This window comes from Pseudophryne corroboree, chromosome 1, assembly GCF_028390025.1.
Source record: "Pseudophryne corroboree isolate aPseCor3 chromosome 1, aPseCor3.hap2, whole genome shotgun sequence".
Taxonomy (NCBI): Eukaryota; Metazoa; Chordata; class Amphibia; order Anura; family Myobatrachidae; genus Pseudophryne; species Pseudophryne corroboree.
The window spans coordinates 1,082,962,549-1,082,987,896 of record NC_086444.1 but is presented as its reverse complement, the minus strand read 5'-3'; the positions used below and the strand labels follow the sequence as shown (position 1 = coordinate 1,082,987,896).

The 25,348-nt window shown below is 46.1% G+C and overlaps 1 protein-coding gene across 8 annotated transcripts in view; it reads left to right on the top strand.

Moving 5' to 3' along the window:
• N4BP2 (NEDD4 binding protein 2) overlaps positions 1-25,348 on the top strand; it is a 272,998-nt gene that overhangs the window by 91,647 nt on the left and 156,003 nt on the right. For all 8 annotated transcript variants that reach the window (XM_063921079.1, XM_063921086.1, XM_063921072.1 and 5 more), the window contains exon 4: positions 13,572-13,696. In XM_063921079.1, the coding sequence (XP_063777149.1) occupies positions 13,572-13,696 (125 nt within the window). The remainder of the gene's footprint in view (positions 1-13,571; positions 13,697-25,348) is intronic.

Below are 25,348 nucleotides of genomic sequence, written 5' to 3'. Positions count from 1 at the left end.
TGTCTTGTTGATGTCTTGTCCGGGTTGCTGTATCTTTGCTGTAAATGGCAAGCAAAGTTTTTCAAGTGTCCATAAAGTTAAAGTCTCTAAAAGTTCATCAAATGTCTGTGAAAAAGTTCATCAATGGTCTGTATAGAGAGTCATCAAAATCTTCTTCCGAGTCGATGTCTTTTTACCTTGGAGAAAAACGAAGGAGAAACGGGTGAAAGAAACGGACCGTAGAGTCACATTTTATCACAGCATTGTCTCGATTGAGGGGTCATAAATTAAACCAGTTGTTGTTACAATGCCCTCGCTCCTCAAACTCATCAATTTGGTACTACGCTTGCAATTCATTAAAATCCGAACACATCTGAATATCAAACCAATCATTATGACAACTCCTAGGATACATAAGAGGAATTTCCCTACATTAACGATAACATTTTGGGCCCATTCTCCTAAACCTGAGAACCAATTGCGTGGGTTCAACCATGATACCCAGCCGGTCAGTTCATTACTCACAGCAGTAAGGGTAAGGTTGTGCCTCCTTCGGAACTCCCACTTCAATTGCAAGATATCGTCCATCTTTTGATCTATGACCTCCGTTGGGTCATCAGTGCTGTTTGTGATATACGTACAGCACTTTACACCATACTGAGTTGCTAGGGTGACACAATACCCGCCTGTCACTGCTGTGATGTAATTTAGAACCATCCTGTGCTGGATCAGTTCCGTTTTGTAAGCTTGCAATTCTCTCCCAGTATACCTGAAGGTGTCATCATACATCTCGGTGATATTGTCTATCAGGTTCGCTAGCGCAGTTATATACCTAAAATTTATAACTCCTCTGGCGGTACGGGTGATATCTAGCGCGAGTAGGAATTGAATCCCGGTGGATTCGTGGATCAAATCAGAGGCTGCGTGCTCTGTCCTATCTGTAAGGTGTCTCTTTACAATGTGTTCGTAATGGGTGTGAGTGTAAGGAGCTTGAGCATTGCGGTGAACGTCTTTCATCTTTTCATGGGTAATGGTCATTACTTCTGGCAACACTCTTCCAATGTAACACAATCCCTCTGAGTTTGGGGCAAGCCACTTATACGCCTTCCTCCCACATATGAAATATGCATCATCGGGGAGGACATATGGGACAGAATATGACATCACCATATTACAAACCTTCCAGGTGAAGAATCCTATCCCTAACTCTCTCATTTGTCTAGTACACGTATCAGGCTGTATGATATGCGCACAGTATCCTGGTGATACTTCTCCAACTCGCATGGTCGTACTTCCTAGAGTGTACCTATACTGAAAATATCTCCCACTGTTGGCTATTTGGCGTATAAGCTCTGAGTCTACGGGCATTCTATCGGCTCTGTGTGAGAATATCATGGTTTGGTTGTTCCATGTCACTTCCCAATTTCCCGGCTTTCGGGGATTGTAAATGTTAAAACATATTAAGGACCTATCCACATGATATTGGTGGAGCTTCAAACTAGGAGGCCTAGAAATATAAAATTTCTTGTCCACCGCTCTCCCATCCCTTAATTTAAGTACCTCATCTATCGTTAAAGCGTATGGCACTAGTCCTGACTTTCTATGACCTTGAGGTACTTGTGAGCACACCCAGCATTCCGTTTGGTTTAAAACCTTACCCACTAATGAGTGATAGTCACTCAATGGATGAAGGTCCATGTTGATATTAAGGCTGGACTGACCTCTCTGGATGCACCCGTCCTCAACTATGTTTTCACAATTCCTACAGATACAATTCTCTTCAGCTAACAATCCTTCACAATGTCTCTTAGTGTCATGGCTACCAGATCGTTTTCTGATACTCGCCTTTGCTCGGTGATTGTGTTGCTCTTGGAATTCTACAAATCCATCCTTGTCATCAGAACCCATTCCAGATCCTTTCTCGACCTCTCTGGTACTCTCACCGAAATAGACTGCTCTGGTCAACAACAGGGTCAACAGGAAAACACGGAATGCAGTCTCTTGGGGCAAGTCCATCTTGCAGGAGGAGAAAGAAAGAGTTGTAATGGGGGAAAGAAAATAATTAGGAGGGAAAGAAAACTTGGCGCAACAACCGCCTCTGATCCTGTAGTTCTCTGTGCTCAGGTGCCGTGACAACAGTCCTGCCTCTCAACCTTCCCGGAACAGACACTCCAGTGATATGGTTTCCTCCACACTCTGCTCTTTGTCACGGGCTTTCTCTGGGTCAGCGACCTTCTTACAGTGGGACGAGTGGACCCAAGTCTCCCTTTCGGCAACCTTCAATGCTGTCGTGCTGGTCAGTAAGACTTGGTACGGTCCTTCCCACCGGTCAATCAGGCAACCTGAGCGTAGAAAATTGCGAATCATTACATAATCCCCAGGTTCAATGTCATGACAATTACTGTCTGGCAGATCAGGAATCACTAGCTTTAGATTGCTGTTTTGATTCCTCAACTGCTTGCTCATCTTAACCAAATACTTTACAGTGACTTCATTGTTACATTTCAAATCATCCTGGGGGTCAATCATTACATGGGGTTGTCGACCAAAAAGAATCTCAAAGGGTGACAGGTTAAGAGGGGACCTGGGAGTGGTTCTGATGCTGTACAGTACAAGTGGCAAAGCTTCTGGCCACAACAATCCAGTTTCAGCCATCACTTTGCTCAACTTGTTCTTAATAGTGCTGTTTACTCTTTCCACTTTCGCACTCGCCTGTGGGTGGTACGGAGTATGCAGCTTACTATTAATTCCCATTAATTTGCACATTACCTGAAAGACTTCACCTGTAAAATTACAATTATCTTAGGGATACCATACCTGCACACAAATTCCTGCACAATTTTCTTTGCAGTAAACACAGCAGTATTTGTGGCAGCGGGGAACGCTTCAACCCAATTTGAAAACACATCAATACAAACCAATACATACTTAAAATTTCTACAAGGTGGCAATTGTATGAAATCAATTTGTATTACCTGAAAAGGGCCGTCCGTTGGCGGGATATGGGATGGTTCAGTTGGTATTGCCTTTCCAATATTCTTCCTCAAGCAGGTGAGGCATGTCATTGCTCTCTTACCCGCATGAGAAGAAAATCCTGGCGCGCACCAGTAGGCTCTTACCAACTTGCACATACCTTCTTTGCCTAGATGAGTCAGACCATGTGCCGCCTCAGCTAAACTTGGAAGGTATGCTCTGGGTGCCACTGGCTTACCCTGTCCATCTGTCCAGAGTCCTGAGGACTCCTGGCCATATCCTTTTGACCTCCAGACTGCCTTTTCCTGTGGGGAACACAAATTTTGCATTTCACTCAATTTCTGTATGTTGACGGTATTGAATACCATCAGTTGTGTGATGTCTGTCTGTATGGGGTTACTGGCTGCTGATTTAGCAGCTTCGTCTGCCCGGCTGTTACCAAGTGACACTGGGTCTTGGCTGTATGTGTGGGCTTTACACTTGATAACAGCCACTCTGTCAGGTTCCTGTATCGCTGCTAGAAGTCTTTTGATGTGGGTCGCATGCGCCACGGGTGTGCCAGCTGCTGTCATGAAATTTCTGAGGCGCCATAGGGCCCCGAAATCATGCACTACTCCAAAGGCATAGCTAGAATCTGTGTAGATATTGGCTGACTTACCTTTAGCCAATTCACACGCTCTGGTTAGGGCGACCAGCTCAGCAACTTGTGCGGAGTGAGGTGGGCCCAGGGGTTCCGCTTCTATGGTACCTTTGTCATCTACGACTGCGTATCCAGTACACAAGTCTCCCAAGTCCGTCTGTCTGTGGCAATTACCGTCGGTGTAAAAAGTAAAATCTACACCTTCCAGTGGGTTGTCACTGATGTCGGGCCTTGCAGTGAAATTTTGGGTCAAATATTCCATACAATCATGTGTGTCAGTGTCTGTACTAAATCCTCCTTCACCATCACTCTCATCCCCCACCCTTTGTGCCTGTCCAGGCACACCTGGGAGATACGTTGCAGGATTTAGTGCGCTGCATCTCTTTATGGTGATGTTTACAGGGGCCATTAGTGCTAATTCCCACCTTGTAAACCGTGCAGATGAGACGTGTCTGGTTTGGGCAGAATTCAGTAAGGCTGACACTACATGAGGTGTATGGATGGTCAGGCTGTGTCCCAACACTACATCTTCGCTTTTACTCACTAGCAATGCTATCGCTGCAACACTTCGCAAGCATGTGGGGAGAGATCGTGCTACGGTGTCTAGCTGAGCGCTGTAGTAGGCTACCGGCCTGCTGGCATCACCATGTTTCTGGGTTAAAACACCTGCCGCATACACCCAGCACTTTCCGTTCCGTACAGTTCAAAGGGTTTCCCATAATCTGGCATACCTAATGCTGGTGCCTGCGATAGGCACTGTTTGAGTCTCTCAAATGCCAGTTCGGACTCATCCGTGTGCGAAATCCGATCTGGTTTGTTTGATGAGACCATCTCTTGTAAAGGTAAGGCCAGTATGGAAAACCCTGGGATCCAGTTGCGGCAGTACCCACACATTCCTAGGAAAGTGCGGATCTGTTGCTGGGTTTGTGGCAGAGTCATGTCGCGAATCGCCTGTATTCTATCAGCGGTGAGGTGTCTCCGTCCTTGTGTCAAGCAATGTCCCAAATATTTTACCTTGGTCTGGCATAACTGCAACTTATCCTTTGAAACCTTGTGTCCCGTATTAGAAAGATGAAACAGAAGCTGTTTCGCGTCTCTCAAGGACGATTCGAGTGAATTAGAACACAGCAGTAAGTCATCTACATACTGTATTAATACTAGAGATGAGCGGATTCGGTTTTACTCGGTTTTACTTGGTTCTCAAAACGACATCTTATTGGCTCACGGATGTCACGTGTTTTGGATAGCCAATAAGATTCGGTTTTGAGAACCGAGTAAAACCGAATCCGCTCATCTCTAATTAATACTGATCCGCTCTCAGGTTTTGGATAGCCAATAAGATTCGGTTTTGAGAACCGAGTAAAACCGAATCCGCTCATCTCTAATTAATACTGATCCGCTCTCAGGTTGAAAGGATTGTAAACAATCATGCAAAGCCTGTGAGAAAATACTTGGGCTGTCAATGAAACCTTGTCGTAAACGAGTCCAGGTGTACTGTACTCCTCTGTATGTAAATGCAAACAAGTATTGGCTGTCAGGGTGCAGAGGGACCGAAAAGAAAGCGGAGCAGAGGTCAATAACAGTGAAAAATTTCGCAGTGGGAGGGATTTGCATAAGGTTGACAGCTGGATTTGGCACTACGGGGAATTGGCTCTTAACTATTTTGTTGATCCCCCTCAAATCCTGCACTAGCCTGTAACCCCTCCCCCCACTCTTTTTCACAGGGAAAATGGGACTATTGGCAGTGCTGGACGTCCTAACCAGAATGCCCTGTTGTAGCAAGCGCTCTATTACTGGGTAAACTCCTAACTTCACCTCTGGCTTCAGAGGATACTGTGGGATTTTTGGAGCTATCCTACCATCTTTTACTTGAACTACTACAGGAGCTACATTTGCCATCAATCCAGTGTCTTGTCCATCCTTGGTCCAAAGTGACTCCGGTATCTGGGAGATCATTTCCTCTACCTTGGATGGACACCTGTCTGTAACAGCAGTGTGTGACATTAACCTTTGAGGGGAGTCTAACATATCCTGCACTTCCTGAGCGTGATTCTCGGGTATATCTAAGAACACACCTCCAGGAGTACAATATATGACGCACCCCATCTTGCACAGTAAATCTCTCCCAAGTAGATTAGTCGGAGCCGATGCAGCTAGCAAAAAGGAGTGCTTGGTCTGCAAAGGCCCTATCGTAATCTCTGCTGGTTTACTTAAAGGGTAGTGTTGTACTACTCCTGTTACTCCCATGGCTGGAATTGTTTTACCAGTGGTTTTCATACCCACTGTTGAATTTAACACTGACTTGGCCGCCCCCGTATCTACAAGGAAAGGTAGTGATCTACCAGCTACATCAATTGTGACCTCGGGTTCACTTCCAAGGCTCGCAATTAATTTCACTGGCTGCAGACTAGAGGTGTGGCCTGACCCTTATTGTAAGTTGTGGCCCTCCCGCAGCGCGTTGGCAGCTACAATATTTGAGGGGGTAACAGAGAATTTTCAGAGACCTGCCAGTCTCTCTTTGGTGGGTACCTTTTTGTTTCCCCTGCATGTGGCTCATAACTCCTCCTCTGCGGTCCCTGATCCCAATTACGTGTGTCATGTTGTTGTCTAGGGGGTTGATATACCTTATGTGGGTTTCTATAGGTGCAGTTTTGTGAAAAATGTCCTTCCCTCTGACAGTTATAACATTTTACCACATACGACTTACCGTCAGGGGTCTGGGGCTTAGGCTGAGGTGGCCTTGTTGTAAGGGCCTGTATACTCACTGCCATCAGCTTATCGCCCTGTGACTCCCTGTGTCTAATGATGTTCCGAACATGCCCGACAGTGGTCTCTCTTAACGCAGCCACCGACATACCTCTCCAGTTAGGTTGAGTGGTTTGTGTCCTAGTTCTCAACACTTCCTTTAAACCGTCCATTAATACGGACACCGCTACCTGTCTATGGTGCACATTTTCTTCAATGTCTACAACTCCAGTGTACCTAGCCATTTCCTCTAATGCCCTATGGAAATAGTCAGAAGCAGTTTCCCCTTCTTTTTGACTAATGGAGAAAATTTTGTTCCACTTGACAACAGTTGGGAAATATACTCCTAACTGCAGGTTGATCTGTTTAACATTTTCCTGATTGTAAGCATCAGTGAGAGGTTTCTCTTCATCTAACTTACAATCCGTAATGAATTTCAAAGGGTCAATGGTAGAGGGCAAACATACCCGCAGTACTGTCCGCCAATCCTTGTTAGTGGGTTCGGCGGCGTTACCTAGTTCTTTAATGTACCTTTGGCATGCGGCTAGATCTTTCCTGGGATCAGGAAATTCAGACCGAATTGTCCTTAATTCTGTCCGGGACCAGGGGCAGTGCATCGCAATGTTCCTGATGGGAGTGACTCCCTGAGCATCAGTCTTTCCATTTGGGACTGCGATCACCCTGACAGGATTAAGTTCAATTACATCACTTTGTGTTTCTTCTACAATGTGAGGTGAAATTGTTTCCGCATAATGTACAGTTCCGTACTTACCCGTGGACACGACCTCACCTATCCCTCCACTAGGGGCTTTCGCTACTCCTCTTACTGGTTGGGCCGTGCCTACTGTAGTCTCTTGTATGGTGGCTGCTAAAGAGAGTGCTGATATCGTTGTGGGCTCATCTTCCTGGTCGCAGTCCTGAGAGAAGTTTAGGATGGGATATAACTTGCACGGGTTAGCATTAGCATCAATACACTTATCTACTTTACTCTTATCATTAATACGTTTATTAAGTGCACTTTTATCATATACCAGTATGCCATTCTCTGTAGCCATTTTCTCTCCTGTTTTGTATGGTGGTGGTGGTGCTGTGGCTATCAGTTTTCTGATAGGGTCGGAACCAGCTGCTTGAGTTAATCCCCTTTGTATCTCACCTTCCTGTTGCCATAACTGTAAATAATCATAATGTCTAATCCGTTGCTTTCCGGATTTAATCAGACATATCCTTCTCCTTAAATTTAGCAAAACCTCAGATTTAAAACTGCCTACCCTAGGGAACTGTACCCCATCGTTCACAGTCATACGTTCCCACTCATTGCACAAAACCTCTGCGTGTGATCCATATTTTCACACATTATGTACCTCGCCGAACCTTTGGGCCGACAAATATCAACGTGAACCCTTGTTGATCGTCCCCTACTTGAGCAAGTGGCCCCCATTCTTTGCAGGTATTGCCTTCTCAGCGAACCCTTACAAAAACCAACTTACTCAGTGGTAAGGCGACGGTGAAAGTTCTCCGAGCGCTTTCACCCACTCACGCCCCTATTGGCCTATACACCAGCCCTGTGTCCGTATCCTGTTTCCAGTGCCAGTAGTACCCAACCTCGGGATCTTTTATAACCTCCATTTACTGAGAGCGTGTGGGAGTATGCTACCCCTCCTAGTAAATATCAGTTGTTGGAGATTTCCTGAGTGAACAGCGAAACTCCCTTAAAATAAAAAAAACCTACACAAATCACGTTTTCCTGTACAATTAGTGTCTATGATCCCGCAGCAAATTTAGTGGGTATCAAGGTGAACTAACTAATGCACACAGTAACGTGCGGTACAGTCGCACTGCGTATAAGTACCTATTACTTATCTGCCTTACGACCAGCGGAATCGGTTGTTTAGGCTGCGAAACCTCAGCCGGACCGTATTCTCAAAACGGGCCTATATGGGTACTACGCAAACCCCCGGGGCTGCGCTCACTACCTCTGACCTTTCTCAAGTCAGGGTTTTCAGATCTTCATTACTTACCTTAAACGGATTATTGACTTTCGCCGACCTTTTGGTCTGCTGTTTGCTACCTTGCTCCTTTTATACCTTATACAATGTTAGCGTGAGAAAGCCACTCCCACGCCACCAAGTGTCCACTCACCTGATGTGGTCTCCGACGGGATCCCGAATTATGGGTTCACAAAAAAAACCTTATTTTTCACACTCACTCCTGCTCACTCATTTGCACTTTGATTTTTCTGTACAGAAAATTACTTTCATTCAGGTGAAACAGGCTAATCCCAGAGGTGATGCAATAAGAGAAGGATCTTTTAAACTAAAATTTTGGAAACTGAACAAATTTGTGCTATTATCGTGTGGCTTCCGTATCACTTAAACTAAAACAATGTTATCGTGTGATTTGTATTTAGTGGGCGTATCTGTACGCACGTTGCATAAACACGCCACGTGTGTAGGCCTCTGCTTTGCGTACGCAATCTCGCACGTGGTCCGAGACACGTATACAGAGGCCGGATACGTCCGCAGTAACACAAATAACACGCTTCTATAAATGCAAACGATATGTAACTATAATCGCTTACCAAGCAGCACACAGTATCTCCTGTATAAACCTTTATAACTGGGTCAGGCTGCGTGTGTGCTTTACAATTACTCCCTTTAAATATTACTTTTTACTTTTAACTAAAATAGCAACAAATTTTCTCAGCACGTGATCAATGCTAATGGCAAACAAGAGGGTAGATATGCGAAAATACACAAATGAAATACAGGTGTGTGCGTGTGTTGCGTGCGCAGTTGAAACCAAACAGAAATTTAAACAGATTTAAAAGACAATAAAAAACAATAGCTTCACGTTCTTACCTTTCGGATCCGGATCCCACCAGCATCCCTACAAACCAAGCGGAGCAGATGCTTATCTAATCAGCACTACTGTATCCCCGACCACCAAACGGCTAACGGGATACTACCTTCCCGCCCTTTGCTGATAGATAAAAAGTCTGCCTTGTCCTGCTAGGCTGCGGATATGAGGAGGACTAGACGAGCCCTCAATTGATAATGTCAAATATTACCTTTAAACATGAAGCTATATACTAATACCGTGGAGCCGTTATGGCCGCTAGACCACGTGCACGTGGTACGCACTTGGCGTACACACGCTGCGCTGAGTGTACGGATTACACACAGCGGGCGCACACACAGTGGATAACCTTTAAACCTTGCTAATAAGACACAGTGAGAATATACTTATACTCTAAACCTTTATAACAAAGTACTGTAATGTAACCATTAGAAACCTTAACAAGGTGTATGGTGTTTGAGCAATTGAGTCACTAAGAAAAGCCCTTTGCAATAAACAGTGAAAACACAAGACCTGGCTTGGATTTAAAACCGCAGCAGTTTTAACACTGCCGTGGATAGTTTAGAGAAAAAGGGGAAACACAATACAAATTATACTCTACAAACTAACAAGAAAATCTAAACAGAACAACAGAATATACATGAACAATAGCGAACAATCGCAAACAAGAGCGAACAGAATGAGAACAAATGGGTAACAAAATGGCTACAGAGAATAATATACATACGTGGGGATGATTCGCAAGCGCGTCCTGGATCCAGCCCTCAGCATTCAGAGAGAAAGCCTTCTGAGAGAGTGAGTGACTGGCCAGGCAATGGTGGTCTTTATATACACAACATACATTCACAATACAATGGTCCCTATAATCTCATTGTTCATTGGACACAGGAATGTGTCTCCACATTATAGCAAAGGTCATAGGTGGATTTGAACAGGTGGGCTGTGTCTTTCTCCAACTGCTCTGGTGGGAGGTATCCTCAGGATTCCCGCCGCATGTGTAATTTACAGCAAATACAGTAAATGATAAACTACTTTTGCACATAACTATACGCAGGAGCGAGCGATCCTTTCCTAACTAGCATCGGAATGTTACTCTTAAAATACCCTACAGCTGGATACTAAACACCACCTTTCAACCTTTGTCTGACCCTTCCTATCAAGTAAAGAGGAATCTCTCTGTCCAGGAACAGTTTAAACTAAACATACTTGCTGACATTGTCTAGGGGAATATTTACTACAAAACACACTATTTGGGTTAAATATGCTACGATCGAGTCGCACGCTAGATGCTTACAAACTCTACCGTAAATGCGCATACCACCGGAGCGATCTTACGCAAATTGCGGATATGTGCACGCACGGCAGAGCGTGTGCACGTGCAGCGGGCATGTGCATGAGGGGTTAGTACAAGGTATATGCATCAGGATATTTTTCGACTTTGACATTACTATTAGTAACAAACGACGACGTCATGGATTGAAATCCTGCAGCACCCGAAAAGTCCCTTTGCTTAAGCCAGCACATGTCCAGGCCCATCTAAAGTTTGCCAGTGACCATCTGGATGATCCAGAGGAGGATTTGGAGAAAGTAATGTGGTCAGATAAGAGAAAAATCAAACTTTTTGGTATAAACTCCACTCGCCGTGTTTGGAGGGAGAAGAATGATGAATGGTATCCCAAGAACACCATACCCACTGTGAAGCATGGGGGTGGAAACCTCATGTTTTGGGGCTGCTTTTCTGCAAAGGGGACAGGACGACTGATCCGTATTAAGGAGAGGATGAATGAGGCCATGTATTGTGAGATTTTGGGCAAAAACCTCCTTCCCTCAGTAAGAGCATTAAAGATGGAACGTGGCTGGGTCTTCCAGCATGACAATGACTCCAAACACACCGTCCGGGCAACTAAGTAGTGGCTCCGTAAGAAGCATTTCAAGGTCCTGGAGTGGCCTAGCCAGTCTCCAGACCTCAGCCCAATAGAAAATCTGTTGAGGAAGTTGAGTCTGTGTTGCCCGGCGACAGCCCCAAAACATGACAGAGATCTGCATGGAAGAGTGGCCCGAAATACCTGCTACAGTGTGTGCAAACCTGGTCAAGAACTACAGGAAACGTTTGACCTCTGTAATTGCCAACCGAGGTTATATTACAAAGTATTGAGTTAAACTTTTTGATTGTCCAAATATTTATTTTCTGCAAGAATATACAAATAAATTGTTTAAAAATCATACAGTGTTATTTCCTAGTTTTTTTTTTTCAGATTCTGTCTCTCACAGTTGAAGTGAACCTATGATGGAAATTACAGACCTCTCTCATCTTTTTAAGTGGGTCAACTTGCACAATCGGTGGCTGTCCAAATACTTTTTTGCCCCATATATATACACAAAATAAACACAGCATGGTCCTAGACTGGAGGTATTTATCAGAATACACGTACAATATATCCTGTAATAGGTACACTTTTTCTTAACTAACGCTGTCTATATAAAGACATGTAGAAAACTCAAGTGTTTGCCTATAAAGTAGTAATAAAGAAGTAGTAAGTGCAAGGTGATAACGCACCAGCCAATCATTACGAATTTGAAAAATGACAGGAGCTGATTGGGTGGTGCGTTATCACCTTCCAATTATCACTGCTTTATCACTGCTTTATCCCTTCTCCAGGCTTAATACATCTGTCCCATAGCGCTGTATACAGGCTGCTTTACATGGGAGACCTTGCCCTGCAGTCCCAGAGACCAGCCTCAACTATGCTTAGAAAAAAGCGGCCAGCGTCTCAGTCATGGAGTGTGAGGCAGCTCCAGGGCAGGAAAATCTGCAGTAGATTTCTCCCTGGGCTGTGGAGAGGCTATGGGTCAAGCGCCAGCTCCCCTTTACTGGATTTCCACCCCAGGTACTAGCGAGCCTTATTAAATGGGGCGTTTGTACACCTGACCTGTGCTCTATTGCCCTGGTGGTCTAGTGGGGTCCCTGCTCGGTGACTGTGTCCATGCCAGCGCTGCGACCAGTCTCCCTAGGTCGCGTACGGAACGCGATTTAATGGCAGGTCCTGCCTGGGGGACCCTCTTACCTCCTCCACGTATCAGCCACGCGAACCAGGAGAGCGACTGCGACCGTGTGCCTAAAGCCGGAGCGTCTCCGCCACAAGTACCCAGGAACAGGCCGCGGGAGTATGCCACGCAGCTTTGGAGATGATGGAGCCACAGGGCTGAGTGTCACAGACATACAGCGCTGACAGCCCAGTTTTTAAGACCGTTTCTGTCAGAAAAAGCCTTTTCAGGGCTGCCCAGTGCAGCCCACCTGTTATGTGACCAGCTGCTGCATACACCAAATGAAACTGAGCTCACAGCGCCTGGAAACAGGGTTATAGAGGAGGCCCCAATGCATCCTGGGACAGCCTAAAGGTTTAGCCTGTTGGTGCCTATGTATCAAGATCTACTGTACCCGATGTTTCCCTGTGCGAAACCAATGTAACCTGCTGCAGAAAAGTAGAATGTGTTGAGTGTGAGGCAAATAAGCTGCCATATCTTTAAGTTTTTTTCCCAAGACTGTCAGAGTAAGTAACCAAGCTTAAAGCAATAAAGACATTGGGCTCGATTCAATACAATGTGATTTGAATAGTGCTGGGAATTAACACCCGGGGCTATTCAGTACAGAGCAAGGGTAAGTCGGAGAATGCTTGTTCTCCCGGCCTAAACGGGGATTTGTCGGGAGAACCAGCATTCTCCAACTTAAGTGTTCTGTTTACGCTGTGCTAAGGGTAGATATCAGCAGCTTGCCGGCACTTTGGGGTGCGAGAAAATATCCCATCGTTGGGTGTCACAGCGCGTTGTATTAAATAGCCAAGGGAGTGAATTCCTGTCGCTATTCAACGTGCAATGCATTGAATCGAGCCAAATGAGGTTTCATTATTTTCCTCCCACCGTTAAATATCGTGTAATGAAAGGGAAACCTCTTCTAGCTAGTGAGCTGTAAAGCCTGCATACACACTTGACGTTGCCGGCGAGGAAGGGAGCGACGGTGGTGAGGGAACAACATCGCAGCATGGCTGTCGTTAACGAGTGTCGTTGTACACGTTCAGACGATGTAGGAAGTCGTTAACGATGCGCACACTGGGCGAGATTGTGAAAGATCTCGCTTAGACCGGCTCCTCTGAGCGAGCGTTTTCATTTTCTCAACTAGAGTGTGTGGGACTTAACTGTTTTTTTTTGGTGGTGGGGGGGGATTTGTTGTTTTTTCCAATAGGCTTTATACGTATTTGAATCAAGAATTGGACATGCATGAAAAATAGATTTTTTTATTTTTTTTTGTTTGCTAAAGTAGTGTTAGATTTTATGCACATAATATGCTTTTGACTGATTACACCATGTCATTCTGTTTTAGGGTGTTGCTGGAGCAGAACCCAGCGGGAGTTATTCTGAGTACTGATGATTATTTTAAACAGAATGGTCGATACAAGTATGATGTGACCTGCCTAGAGGAGGCCCATGAGTGGAATCATAAGAGAGGTACGCGATAGCACATTAGGCCGCAGAGCTAGCCTAATCAATCTCTGCTTGGCATGTACAATATAAAATTGGTGGTTTGGGTCACCTATAGATATTTATTGTAAGTAGTATTTATTCCCCCCCATGTGTTCAGTGTGACACAATTGCATGTTACTGCTGTTCTGACTGTATGTACAGGATATTACAGCTTTGGGGTTATTGATCTCTTTTCCTGAATGTTTATGTAGCCTATTATTATTATTTTACTAGCTGAATACCTGTGCTTCGCTACAGAATTTCAAGTATTTCTGTGTGTATAACTTTAATTTTGAAGGACTTTCTGGTAAAATAATTAGATTTGACTCTCCGACTACACCGAGGCTACCACCACTGAACTCTGGGATCCGGGCCTGGAAGTCTGCTCGCACCCTCGTGCCCACATCTGCAAAGGAAAACAGGAGACGGCTATAGCGGAGAAGGTTGCCCGAACTCGGCCACACAGTCACACTCAGAGGGGATGGGGGAGTCTCATTCACTCAGTACGAGTCTACCACCGCACTCATCGTCTCTGCCGCTCTCCGAGGCGTAGTGTTCGTTGGAGGCACTGGACGGGCTCTTGGTGTCCATGCAGTCGGTGCTCCTGTCGTCTGGATCTCCTTGGTAGTAGGTAGATGGAGGCTCCGGGCTCCCAACAGCACACTCGCACGCAGCCTCAGCACTCCGCCAGGCGCGAGGTATCACTGTGCCGGCCAAGCGGGTCCTGCCTACACTTCACACAGGCGGCCCGGCTGATCGGAGGTGCGAGTGCGGATACAGGCAGCAATGCTGGCCATGCCTGGACTTATTCATCTCCGTGACCCCGAAAACTATGGATTTTTACATGTTACCCCCTTCCCACCCCCACCCCTAGGGGTGTCTTAGCCCCACAGTATTTTTTTTCCAGATTGTAAATCGTATGTGTACTAAGTTTGGTGTAAATTGCTCCCGGCATTCCAGAGTTATGCTGGAACATACACACATACATCCACTTTACAGGTAATTGCCCATTCACATCAGTCAATGTCCCAGTGGAGTTTACGATCTAGATTCCCTCCACATGTACACACACACATTCATGCTAGGGTTAATTTGTGGTAGACTATTAACCTACCAGTATTTCTCTATCGTCCTAGTGGATGCTGGGGTTCCTGAAAGGACCATGGGGAATAGCGGCTCCGCAGGAGACAGGGCACAAAAAGTAAAGCTTTTCCGATCAGGTGGTGTGCACTGGCTCCTCCCCCTATGACCCTCCTCCAGACTCCAGTTAGATTTTTGTGCCCGGCCGAGAAGGGTGCAATCTAGGTGGCTCTCCTAAAGAGCTGCTTAGAGAAAGTTTAGCTAGGTTTTTTTATGTTACAGTGATTCCTGCTGGCAACAGGATCACTGCAGCGAGGGACTGAGGGGAGAAGGAGTCAACTCACCTGCGTGCAGGATGGATTGGCTTCTTGGCTACTGGACATCAAGCTCCAGAGGGACGATCACAGGTACAGCCTGGATGGTCACCGGAGCCGCGCCGCCGGCCCCCTTGCAGATGCTGAAGACAGAAGAGGTCCAGAATCGGCGGCTGAAGACTCCTGCAGTCTTCTAAAGGTAGCGCACAGCACTGCAGCTGTGCGCCATTTTCCTCTCAGCACACTTCACACGGCAGTCACTGAGGGTGCAGGGCGCTGGGAGGGGGGCGCCCTGGGAGGCAAATGAGTACCTATAAAGGCTAAAAATACCTCACATATAGCCCTAGAGGCTATATGGAGATATTTAACCCCTGCCTGATTTCTCAAAATAGCGGGAGACGAGCCCGCCGGAAAAGGGGCGGGGCCTATCTCCTCAGCACACGGCGCCATTTCCTCTCACAGCTCCGCTGGTCAGGACGGCTCCCAGGTCTCTCCCCTGCACTGCACTACAGAAACAGGGTAAAACAGAGAGGGGGGGCAAATTTATGGCGATATTTTTATATAACAAAGCAGCTATAGGGGAGCACTTATTATAAGGCTATCCCTGATATATATATAGCGCTTTTGGTGTGTGCTGGCAAACTCTCCCTCTGTCTCCCCAAAGGGCTAGTGGGTCCTGTCTTCATTAGGAGCATTCCCTGTGTGTCTGCTGTGTGTCGGTACGTGTGTGTCGACATGTATGAGGACGATATTGGTGTGGAGGCGGAGCAATTGCCAAATATGGGGATGTCACCTCCTAGGGGGTCGACACCAGAATGGATGCCTTTATTTATGGAACTACGGGATAGTGTCAACACGCTAAAGCAGTCGTTTGACGACATGAGACGGCCGGACAATCAATTAGTGCCTGTCCAGGCGACTCAAACACCGTCAGGGGCTGTGAAACGCCCTTTGCCTCAGTCGGTCGACACAGACCCAGACACAGGCGATGACTCCAGTGGTGACGGTGACGAATCAACCGTATTTTCCAGTAGGGCCACACGTTATATGATTTTGGCAATGAAGGAGGCGTTACATTTAGCTGATACTACAGGTACCACTAAACAGGGTATTATGTGGGGTATGAAAAAACTACCTATAGTTTTTCCTGAATCAGAAGAACTAAATGACGTGTGTAATGAAGCGTGGGTTGCCCCTGATAAAAAGCTGATAATTTCAAAGAAATTATTGGCATTATACCCTTTCCCGCCAGAGGTTAGGGAGCGCTGGGAAACACCTCCTAGGGTGGACAAGGCGCTAACACGCTTATCTAAACAAGTGGCGTTACCCTCTCCTGAGACGGCCGCACTTAAAGATCCATCAGATAGGAGGATGGAAAATATCCAAAAAAGTATATACACACATGCAGGTGTTATACTACGACCAGCTGTAGCAACTGCCTGGATGGGCAGTGCCGGGGGTAGTTTGGTCAGAATCCCTGATTGAAAATATTGATACCCTGGACAGGGACAATATTTTACTGTCGTTAGAACAAATAAAGGATGCATTTCTTTATATGCGTGATGCACAGAGGGATATATGCACACTGGCATCACGGGTAAGTGCTATGTCCATTTCGGCCAGAAGAGCTTTATGGACGCGACAGTGGACAGGCGATGCGGATTCAAAACGGCATATGGAAGTTTTGCCGTATAAGGGGGAGGAGTTATTTGGAGTCGGTCTATCAGATTTGGTGGCCACGGCTACAGCCGGGAAATCCACCTTTCTACCTCAAGTCACTCCCCAACAGAAAAAGGCACCGACTTTTCAACCGCAGCCCTTTCGTTCCTTTAAAAATAAGAGAGCAAAGGGCTATTCATATTTGCCACGAGGCAAAGGTCGAGGGAAGAGACAGCAACACGCAGCTCCTTCCCAGGATCAGAAGCCCTCCCCGGCTTCTACAAAAGCCTCAGCATGACGCTGGGGCTTCTCAAGCGGACTCGGGGACGGTGGGCGGTCGTCTCAAAAATTACAGCGCGCAGTGGGCTCACTCGCAAGTAGATCCCTGGATCCTGCAGATAATATCTCAGGGATACAGGTTGGAATTAGAGACAGATCCACCTCGCCGTTTCCTGAGGTCTGCTTTACCAACGTCCCCCTCCGAAAGGGAGACGGTGTTGGAAGCCATTCACAAGCTGTACTCTCAGCAGGTGATAGTCAAGGTACCTCTTCTGCAACAAGGGAAGGGGTATTATTCCACTCTTTTTGTGGTACCGAAGCCGGATGGCTCGGTAAGGCCTATTCTAAATCTGAAGTCCTTGAACCTGTACATAAAGAAGTTCAAGTTCAAAATGGAGTCACTCAGAGCAGTGATAGCGAACCTGGAAGAGGGGGACTTTATGGTATCCTTGGACATCAAGGATGCGTATCTCCACGTTCCAATTTACCCCTCACACCAGGGGTACCTCAGGTTCGTTGTACAAAACTGTCACTATCAGTTTCAGACGCTGCCGTTCGGATTGTCCACGGCACCTCGGATCTTTACAAAGGTAATGGCCGAGATGATGATTCTTCTTCGAAGAAAAGGCGTATTAATTATCCCATACTTGGACGATCTCCTAATAAGGGCGAGGTCCAGAGAACAGCTAGAGATGGGATTAGCACTGTCTCAAGAAGTGCTAAAACAGCACGGGTGGATTCTGAATATTCCAAAATCCCAGTTAATGCCGACAACTCGTCTGCTGTTCCTAGGGATGATTCTGGACACGGTTCAGAAAAAGGTTTTTCTCCCGGAGGAAAAAGCCAAGGAGTTATCCGAGCTTGTCAGGAACCTCCTAAAACCAGGAAAGGTGTCTGTACATCAATGCACAAGAGTCCTGGGAAAAATGGTGGCTTCTTACGAAGCGATTCCATTCGGCAGATTCCACGCAAGAATTTTCCAAAGGGATCTGTTGGACAAATGGTCAGGGTCGCATCTTCAGATGCACCTACGGATAACCCTGTCTCCAAGGACAAGGGTGTCTCTTCTGTGGTGGTTGCAGAGTGCTCATCTATTGGAGGGCCGCAGATTCGGCATACAGGATTGGATCCTGGTGACCACGGACGCCAGCCTGAGAGGCTGGGGAGCAGTCACACAAGGAAGAAACTTCCAGGGAGTATGGACGAGCCTGGAAACGTCTCTTCACATAAACATTCTGGAACTAAGAGCAATATACAATGCTCTAAACCAGGCAGAACCTCTGCTTCAGGGAAAACCGGTATTGATCCAGTCGGACAACATCACGGCAGTCGCCCATGTGAACAGACAGGGCGGCACAAGAAGCAGGAGGGCAATGGCAGAAGCTGCAAGGATTCTTCGCTGGGCAGAGAATCATGTGATAGCACTGTCAGCAGTGTTCATCCCGGGAGTGGACAACTGGGAAGCAGACTTCCTCAGCAGACACGATCTTCACCCGGGAGAGTGGGGACTTCATCCAGAAGTCTTCCACATGCTGGTAACCCGTTGGGAAAGACCAATGGTGGACATGATGGCGTCTCGCCTCAACAAAAAACTGGACAGGTATTGCGCCAGGTCAAGAGATCCGCAGGCAATAGCTGTGGACGCGCTGGTAACGCCTTGGGTGTACCAGTCGGTGTATGTGTTTCCTCCTCTGCCTCTCATACCAAAAGTATTGAGAATTATACGGCAAAGAGGCGTAAGAACGATACTAGTGGTTCCGGATTGGCCAAGGAGGACTTGGTACCCGGAACTTGAAGAGATGATCACGGAAGATCCGTGGCCTCTACCTCTAAGGAGGGACTTGCTTCAGCAGGGTCCCTGTCTGTTTCAAGACTTACCGCGGCTGCGTTTGACGGCATGGCGGTTGAACGCCGGATCCTAAAGGAAAGAGGCATGCCGGAAGAAGTCATTCCTACTTTGATTAAAGCAAGGAAGGAAGTAACCGTGCAACATTATCACCGAATTTGGCGAAAATATGTTGCGTGGTGCGAAGATCGGAGTGCTCCGACGGAGGAATTTCAACTGGGTCGATTCCTACATTTCCTGCAATCAGGATTGTCAATGGGTCTCAAATTGGGATCTATTAAGGTTCAAATTTCGGCCCTGTCGATTTTCTTTCAAAAAGAATTGGCTTCAGTCCCTGAAGTCCAGACCTTTGTTAAGGGAGTGCTGCATATACAGCCTCCTGTGGTGCCTCCAGTGGCACCGTGGGATCTAAATGTGGTTTTGGACTTCCTAAAATCTCATTGGTTTGAACCACTAAAAAAGGTGGATTTGAAATATCTCACATGGAAAGTGACCATGCTTCTAGCCCTGGCTTCTGCCAGGAGAGTGTCAGAATTGGCAGCTTTATCTTACAAAAGCCCATATCTGATTTTCCATTCGGACAGGGCAGAACTGCGGACTCGTCCGCATTTTCTCCCTAAGGTGGTGTCAGCATTTCATCTGAACCAGCCTATTGTAGTGCCTGCGGCTACAAGTGACTTGGAGGACTCCAAGTTACTGGACGTTGTCAGAGCATTAAAAATATATATTGCAAGGACAGCTGGAGTCAGAAAATCTGACTCGTTGTTTATATTGTATGCACCCAACAAGATGGGTGCTCCTGCGTCTAAGCAGACGATTGCTCGTTGGATCTGTAGCACAATCCAACTTGCACATTCTGTGGCAGGCTTGCCACAGCCTAAATCTGTAAAGGCCCACTCCACAAGGAAGGTGGGCTCATCTTGGGCGGCTGCCCGAGGGGTCTCGGCATTACAACTTTGCCGAGCAGCTACGTGGTCAGGGGAGAACACGTTTGTAAAATTTTACAAATTTGATACTCTGGCTAAGGAGGACCTGGAGTTTTCTCATTCGGTGCTGCAGAGTCATCCGCACTCTCCCGCCCGTTTGGGAGCTTTGGTATAATCCCCATGGTCCTTTCAGGAACCCCAGCATCCACTAGGACGATAGAGAAAATAAGATTTTACTTACCGATAAATCTATTTCTCGGAGTCCGTAGTGGATGCTGGGCGCCCATCCCAAGTGCGGATTATCTGCATAAATTGTACATAGTTATTGTTAACTAATTCGGGTTATTGTTGAAGGAAGCCATCTTTCAGAGGCTCCGCTGTTATCATACTGTTAACTGGGTTTAGATCACAAGTTGTACGGTGTGATTGGTGTGGCTGGTATGAGTCTTACCCGGGATTCAAAATCCTCCCTTATTGTGTACGCTCGTCCGGGCACAGTACCTAACTGGAGTCTGGAGGAGGGTCATAGGGGGAGGAGCCAGTGCACACCACCTGATCGGAAAAGCTTTACTTTTTGTGCCCTGTCTCCTGCGGAGCCGCTATTCCCCATGGTCCTTTCAGGAACCCCAGCATCCACTACGGACTCCGAGAAATAGATTTATCGGTAAGTAAAATCTTATTATTTTTGGGTTGTGGGAGGAAACCGGAGTACCTGGAGTAAACCCATGGGCGGAATATACAAACTCCACACAGTTAGGGCAGTGGTGGCAATCGAACTCATGATCTCAGTGCTGTGAGGCAGTACACCATACGTGCTACCCAATGTGCCAGTTCTGTAAGCACAGGTAACATTTCAGTAATATAATACATTTAATATATACACATACACCATACATGAAAGAAACACATTTCCTTTCTCTAGGGGAGTGTGTTTTTCATTGTATCATTTTATAAAAAGTGTAATCCTGGCAGATTGAGATTATGGGTGAGATTTAATTGTCTAAAGTGACTGGAGGTCACGGGGCGATATTCAATTGATTTATTTTATTGCACATATTGCTCCCATAGCAGCTAAACTAATGGACACGATGCGAAAAATCCAGTTTGCGCGCCCAAACAGGTCACTTTTTGCGCATTTCAGCTCGGCACCCATCGGCAGAAACAATTGAAAAGCTAGATAGAGGCCAACTGAATTGTTGCTTGCATCCCCTGCTGCCATCTGTAGGAATGTGTGTCTATTGGAGCCATTCAATTGTTGCTCCGATCAGAACCCCATTAGCCGCGGCTGTCGCATTTTGTCTTGTAGCCTCCGGAGGTGCAAGAAAAAAGTGTTAAGTCCATAGTTTGGGTGCCCAAAGTATCCAAACCCGATCTGTGGATGCCCAGTCAAGCTCTTTAGAAGGGTTTAGCCACTTTGCGCAGCTAAACCCAGAGCTGTCAGGCGCGTTAACTACTAATGGGCGTCTTATAGGAGCAACTATTGAATAGCAGCTCCTATAGACGTCCATTAGTATAGATGCCCAACAGGGGGTGCACACAATTGAATTGGCCACTTTATGTTTAATGTCTGTAGTCTAATTATAAAACCCAGACTGTCACCAGAACGAACTCCACTAAGACACCCAGAAGCACAGCTTCTCTGTCGCACTCACACCGCTTCTCCTCTGCCTCCTGTCCTGCTTTCCTCCCACATGCAGCGCTTACATCTCCCTCACTAACAGCCTTTGGAGGTCAGAGGAGGAATCTGTTTTTGTCTCCAAGATACGTTATGTTCTTATAGCTGGTTTTATGCTGCTGGGCACCTTCATGAGTTACCCACGTGTTGTGCAATTTGCTGCAATACTAAACAGTGCTGATTAGGTTCTCTGATGGAAGAATTTTTTGTCTCTTTCATTGTAGAAGAGCACTAATAGGTCAACACCATATGGTTGACATGCATTAAGTCGACAAGTGCAAAAGGTCGACATGACTTGGGCCCAAGTTTTTGTGTTTTTTTGTTGTACAGTATGTCAACCATATGGGGTTGACCTAATAACTGTCTAGACAGTGTAGATCTATTATACCACACCTATCTCCACGCAGCCCTTTGCTGCTGTACTCTTCATTATTCGTGTACCATCTTGCTGGCAGCAATTTACTGCATGTCAAATACGGGCTTTTAGCGTGAGTTTTGACCGTTGGTCATTATTGGTTTATCCAATAATAGCCCATTTTTTACAGTGCGGTAAATGTCACATTTTCAGGTGTTAATACATGGGATCTAGGATAAATGCCTAGCCCATGTGTTCTCACAGAAAAACTAGTCTCTAAGGGCTGGTTATTAGGGATTTTGCTTTGCATAGCTGGAGCATGCGAAACATAATCCCTGATAAGTGCTGGCTTGTCAGGGCTAATTGGATAGTCGCCGGGGGATACATTTAGCTATGGTCATTTACCACGGCTAATTGGATACCCCTCCCCCCACCCCCTCGTAGTGTGTATTGCTTTCACAAAATGTAGAAATTGATCATTTGATCAGCACTGCATGGTGAAACTTTATTAATTAGATTAAGCAATCAACATTGAACTGCTCAGTTGGAGAAGCTAAGGAGGAGATGATTGTTAATGCTAAGGGGCAGGAGTAAGGACAGAGGCCAAAACTGTCTCCCTGGCAGTTGTCGGCAATAAAAAAAGGGGCAGCACATAGAAAGAATAGTTGTGCATGGCCAAAGAATATGTCCAGAGAAATCTAAAAAGTCTGCGAAACATTGGGTAAAGCGCCCTTGAGACATGAAACTTTCTTTGTATAGGGAACATAGGCTTTACGCTGGGTATAGGCTAATGATGGGAGTTATTTTGTGGGTAGATATTTGCAGCTGCCATGTCCCATACTTTACATAGAAGATGCCAACAGTATTGGGGGTTCCTGGCACTTCCAATGACTATCGATGAAGCATCGAGCAGCGCATCAAGAATTTGTACAGTAATCTTTGTAGGGATAAGTTACCACCTGTAATAAATTGTATAAAACTTTTCTTTCACTAAAGGTGCGTACACACTGAGCGCTTTTCCTCCCTGCCTAGCGCTGTCAGTGGGGGTGAACGGCTTTCCATAGCAGGACGCTATGGAAAGCCGCTCACCCCGCCGTTCATCTACTGGTAATACCATGAAGCGGGAGTGCGCATCAGCGCTCATTGCTGGTGCATACACGCTGAAAGCAGCTCAACACATCAAAAGTGAGCTGCTTTCAGCTCAAAATCGCCCAGTGTGTATGGGCCTTAAGGAAGAGATAGTGGACTTTGAGACTCTTATTGTTAAAGCCTGACATCCACCTCCTACTGCATCTCTTGGTTTGGCACAGTGGCTTGCTTAGTGGTGAGCAAAAGGGTGTGGAGAATATTAATAATACCCTTTAAATGTGGAGACACAGATTTTGAAGTGAGGTTAAGGGCCTATGATTACGTTACTTAGATAAGATTCGATGTAGCGTCTCACTTCAAGATATGTTAATGGAATGTCAAATCTATTTTGCAATGTACCCATCAGGCTGCATCGATTAGAATTCAGAACATAAGAATTCACCTCAACACCGTTATCAATCCACAAATGGAAGCAGGATGTGCAGTATCCTGGAGTGGTAATGAGCTTTTTAGTAGAACCAAGGGCGTAGCCAGAACTTTGTTGGCCCCATAGCAACATTTTGAAGGGGTCCCCGTCCTAGTGCTTCTAGAGAGACACTTTTCTGCAGCAGTTGTTAATTTTATGCCCTATAATAGTGCCCTAGTTCATTTTCTGAACTATAGTAGAGCCTTATTTCATGTTATGCCCCATAGTAGTGCCCTAGTTTCTTTTATGAATCGCAGTAGCGCTTAAGTTTACCCTATGTCACATTTCAGAGCTGCCAGTACACATTATGCCGCACAGTATCCCCAATTCACATTATTATATATAGTGCTCCCCATTCATATTGTGCCTCATTACAGTGCCCCGGTTCATATTATATAACAATAAAATGCCCTCCAGTTCATTTTATACCACACTACAATAAGCAGGTCCAGGGGCATACCTCGATATATTGCAGGCCCCAAGGAAAAAGTTTGAAAGGACCCCTACATGTAACTTTGACAGGGAAGGTGGCATAGGCATGTGCAGAAAATGATATTAGGGTGTGCACCGCCAGACAGGGCGTGTCTAGCACTGCCTATTGGGCTTGTCGTTAACTAGTATACGTTATTTAGCGCTGTCCTTAGATGGCTTTAAGCACTTTATTGCTTACGGAGAGAAGAGGGATCTTAAGATTTTGTATCTGCCACACAATGTACAGTATATGGTATTTTTATGACCATCACACAGTGCAAAGAGAATATTGCGATAGAGCTTTTTTTGTGACTGTTAAACAATATGGAGAGCATCTTGTACACCACCATATAATTCAGAGATATTTTTTTAGATTGCCATACAATTAAAATGCTATTTTTAAAATTGTCAGAGTATACTAATTGCCACCATGCAATGCAAACATCATTTTTGTGACCGCCAGACAATACAGAGAGCATATTAGTGACGGCCATCCAATATTTAGAGCATTTTAGTGACCACCAGACAATATGCAGTGCATTTTAGTGACTACCAGACAATATGCAGCACATTTTAGTGACCACCAGACAATATGCAGAGCATATTTTAGTGACCACCAGGCTATATGCAGAGATTTGTAGTGACCACCAGACACTATGGAGAGCATTTCAGACACCACCAGACACTACGGAGAGCATTTCAGACACCACCAGACAATACGGAGAGCATTTTACTGACCGCCAGACAACACTGAAAGCATTTTAGTGATCAATAGACAATACGGAGACCAATTTTATGACCACCATATAATACCTAGAGTATTTTAGTGACTATCGTACAATACTGAGAGCTTTTTTGTGAATAAATAGATATGCAATGTGTCCCCTCACTTGTACAACTGAGCCCCTTAATACTCCCCCAATATGGACTCCATGCTAGATGTAGTGGGTATGAGCGAGCGAGCAATATGCTGACCCTTATGCTGCCAGGGACTCATTGGTGGCAGTGGACACGGAGTGCAGCTCCAGGAACCAATATGCAGGTAATGGAACTATACCCTGCCTGTCAGCTACACAGGTTCTAGTAGCCAGAGCAGGGAAACATTCGGGACCCCTGAGGAGAGGAGATAAAAACTGGGGACCCGCGGACCGTTAGAGAGTTCTGAGGCAGCAATTTGAGGGGATGGAGCTGCACTGTGTGTACCTGTGACACAGCGGCTCTTGAGTCTTGTGAGGCAGCTCTGGTGTGGCTGTGTGGGCGCCGCAGTGTGGAGGAGTTCAGCAACAGAGTAGCAGCAAGCCCCTGGCTGACAGACAGAGGAGTCCGGAGGCTGCTATGGTGAGTGGAGCTGTGTTGTGTTGCCGTGTGAGTGAAGCTGCCTGCATCTAACGGCAGCCGTGAGAGGAGGAACTGGAGGCGGACCCAAGCTGGACTGTTACGACTCAGATGCATAGCTTTTCAAGTAGGGAGGAGCCGG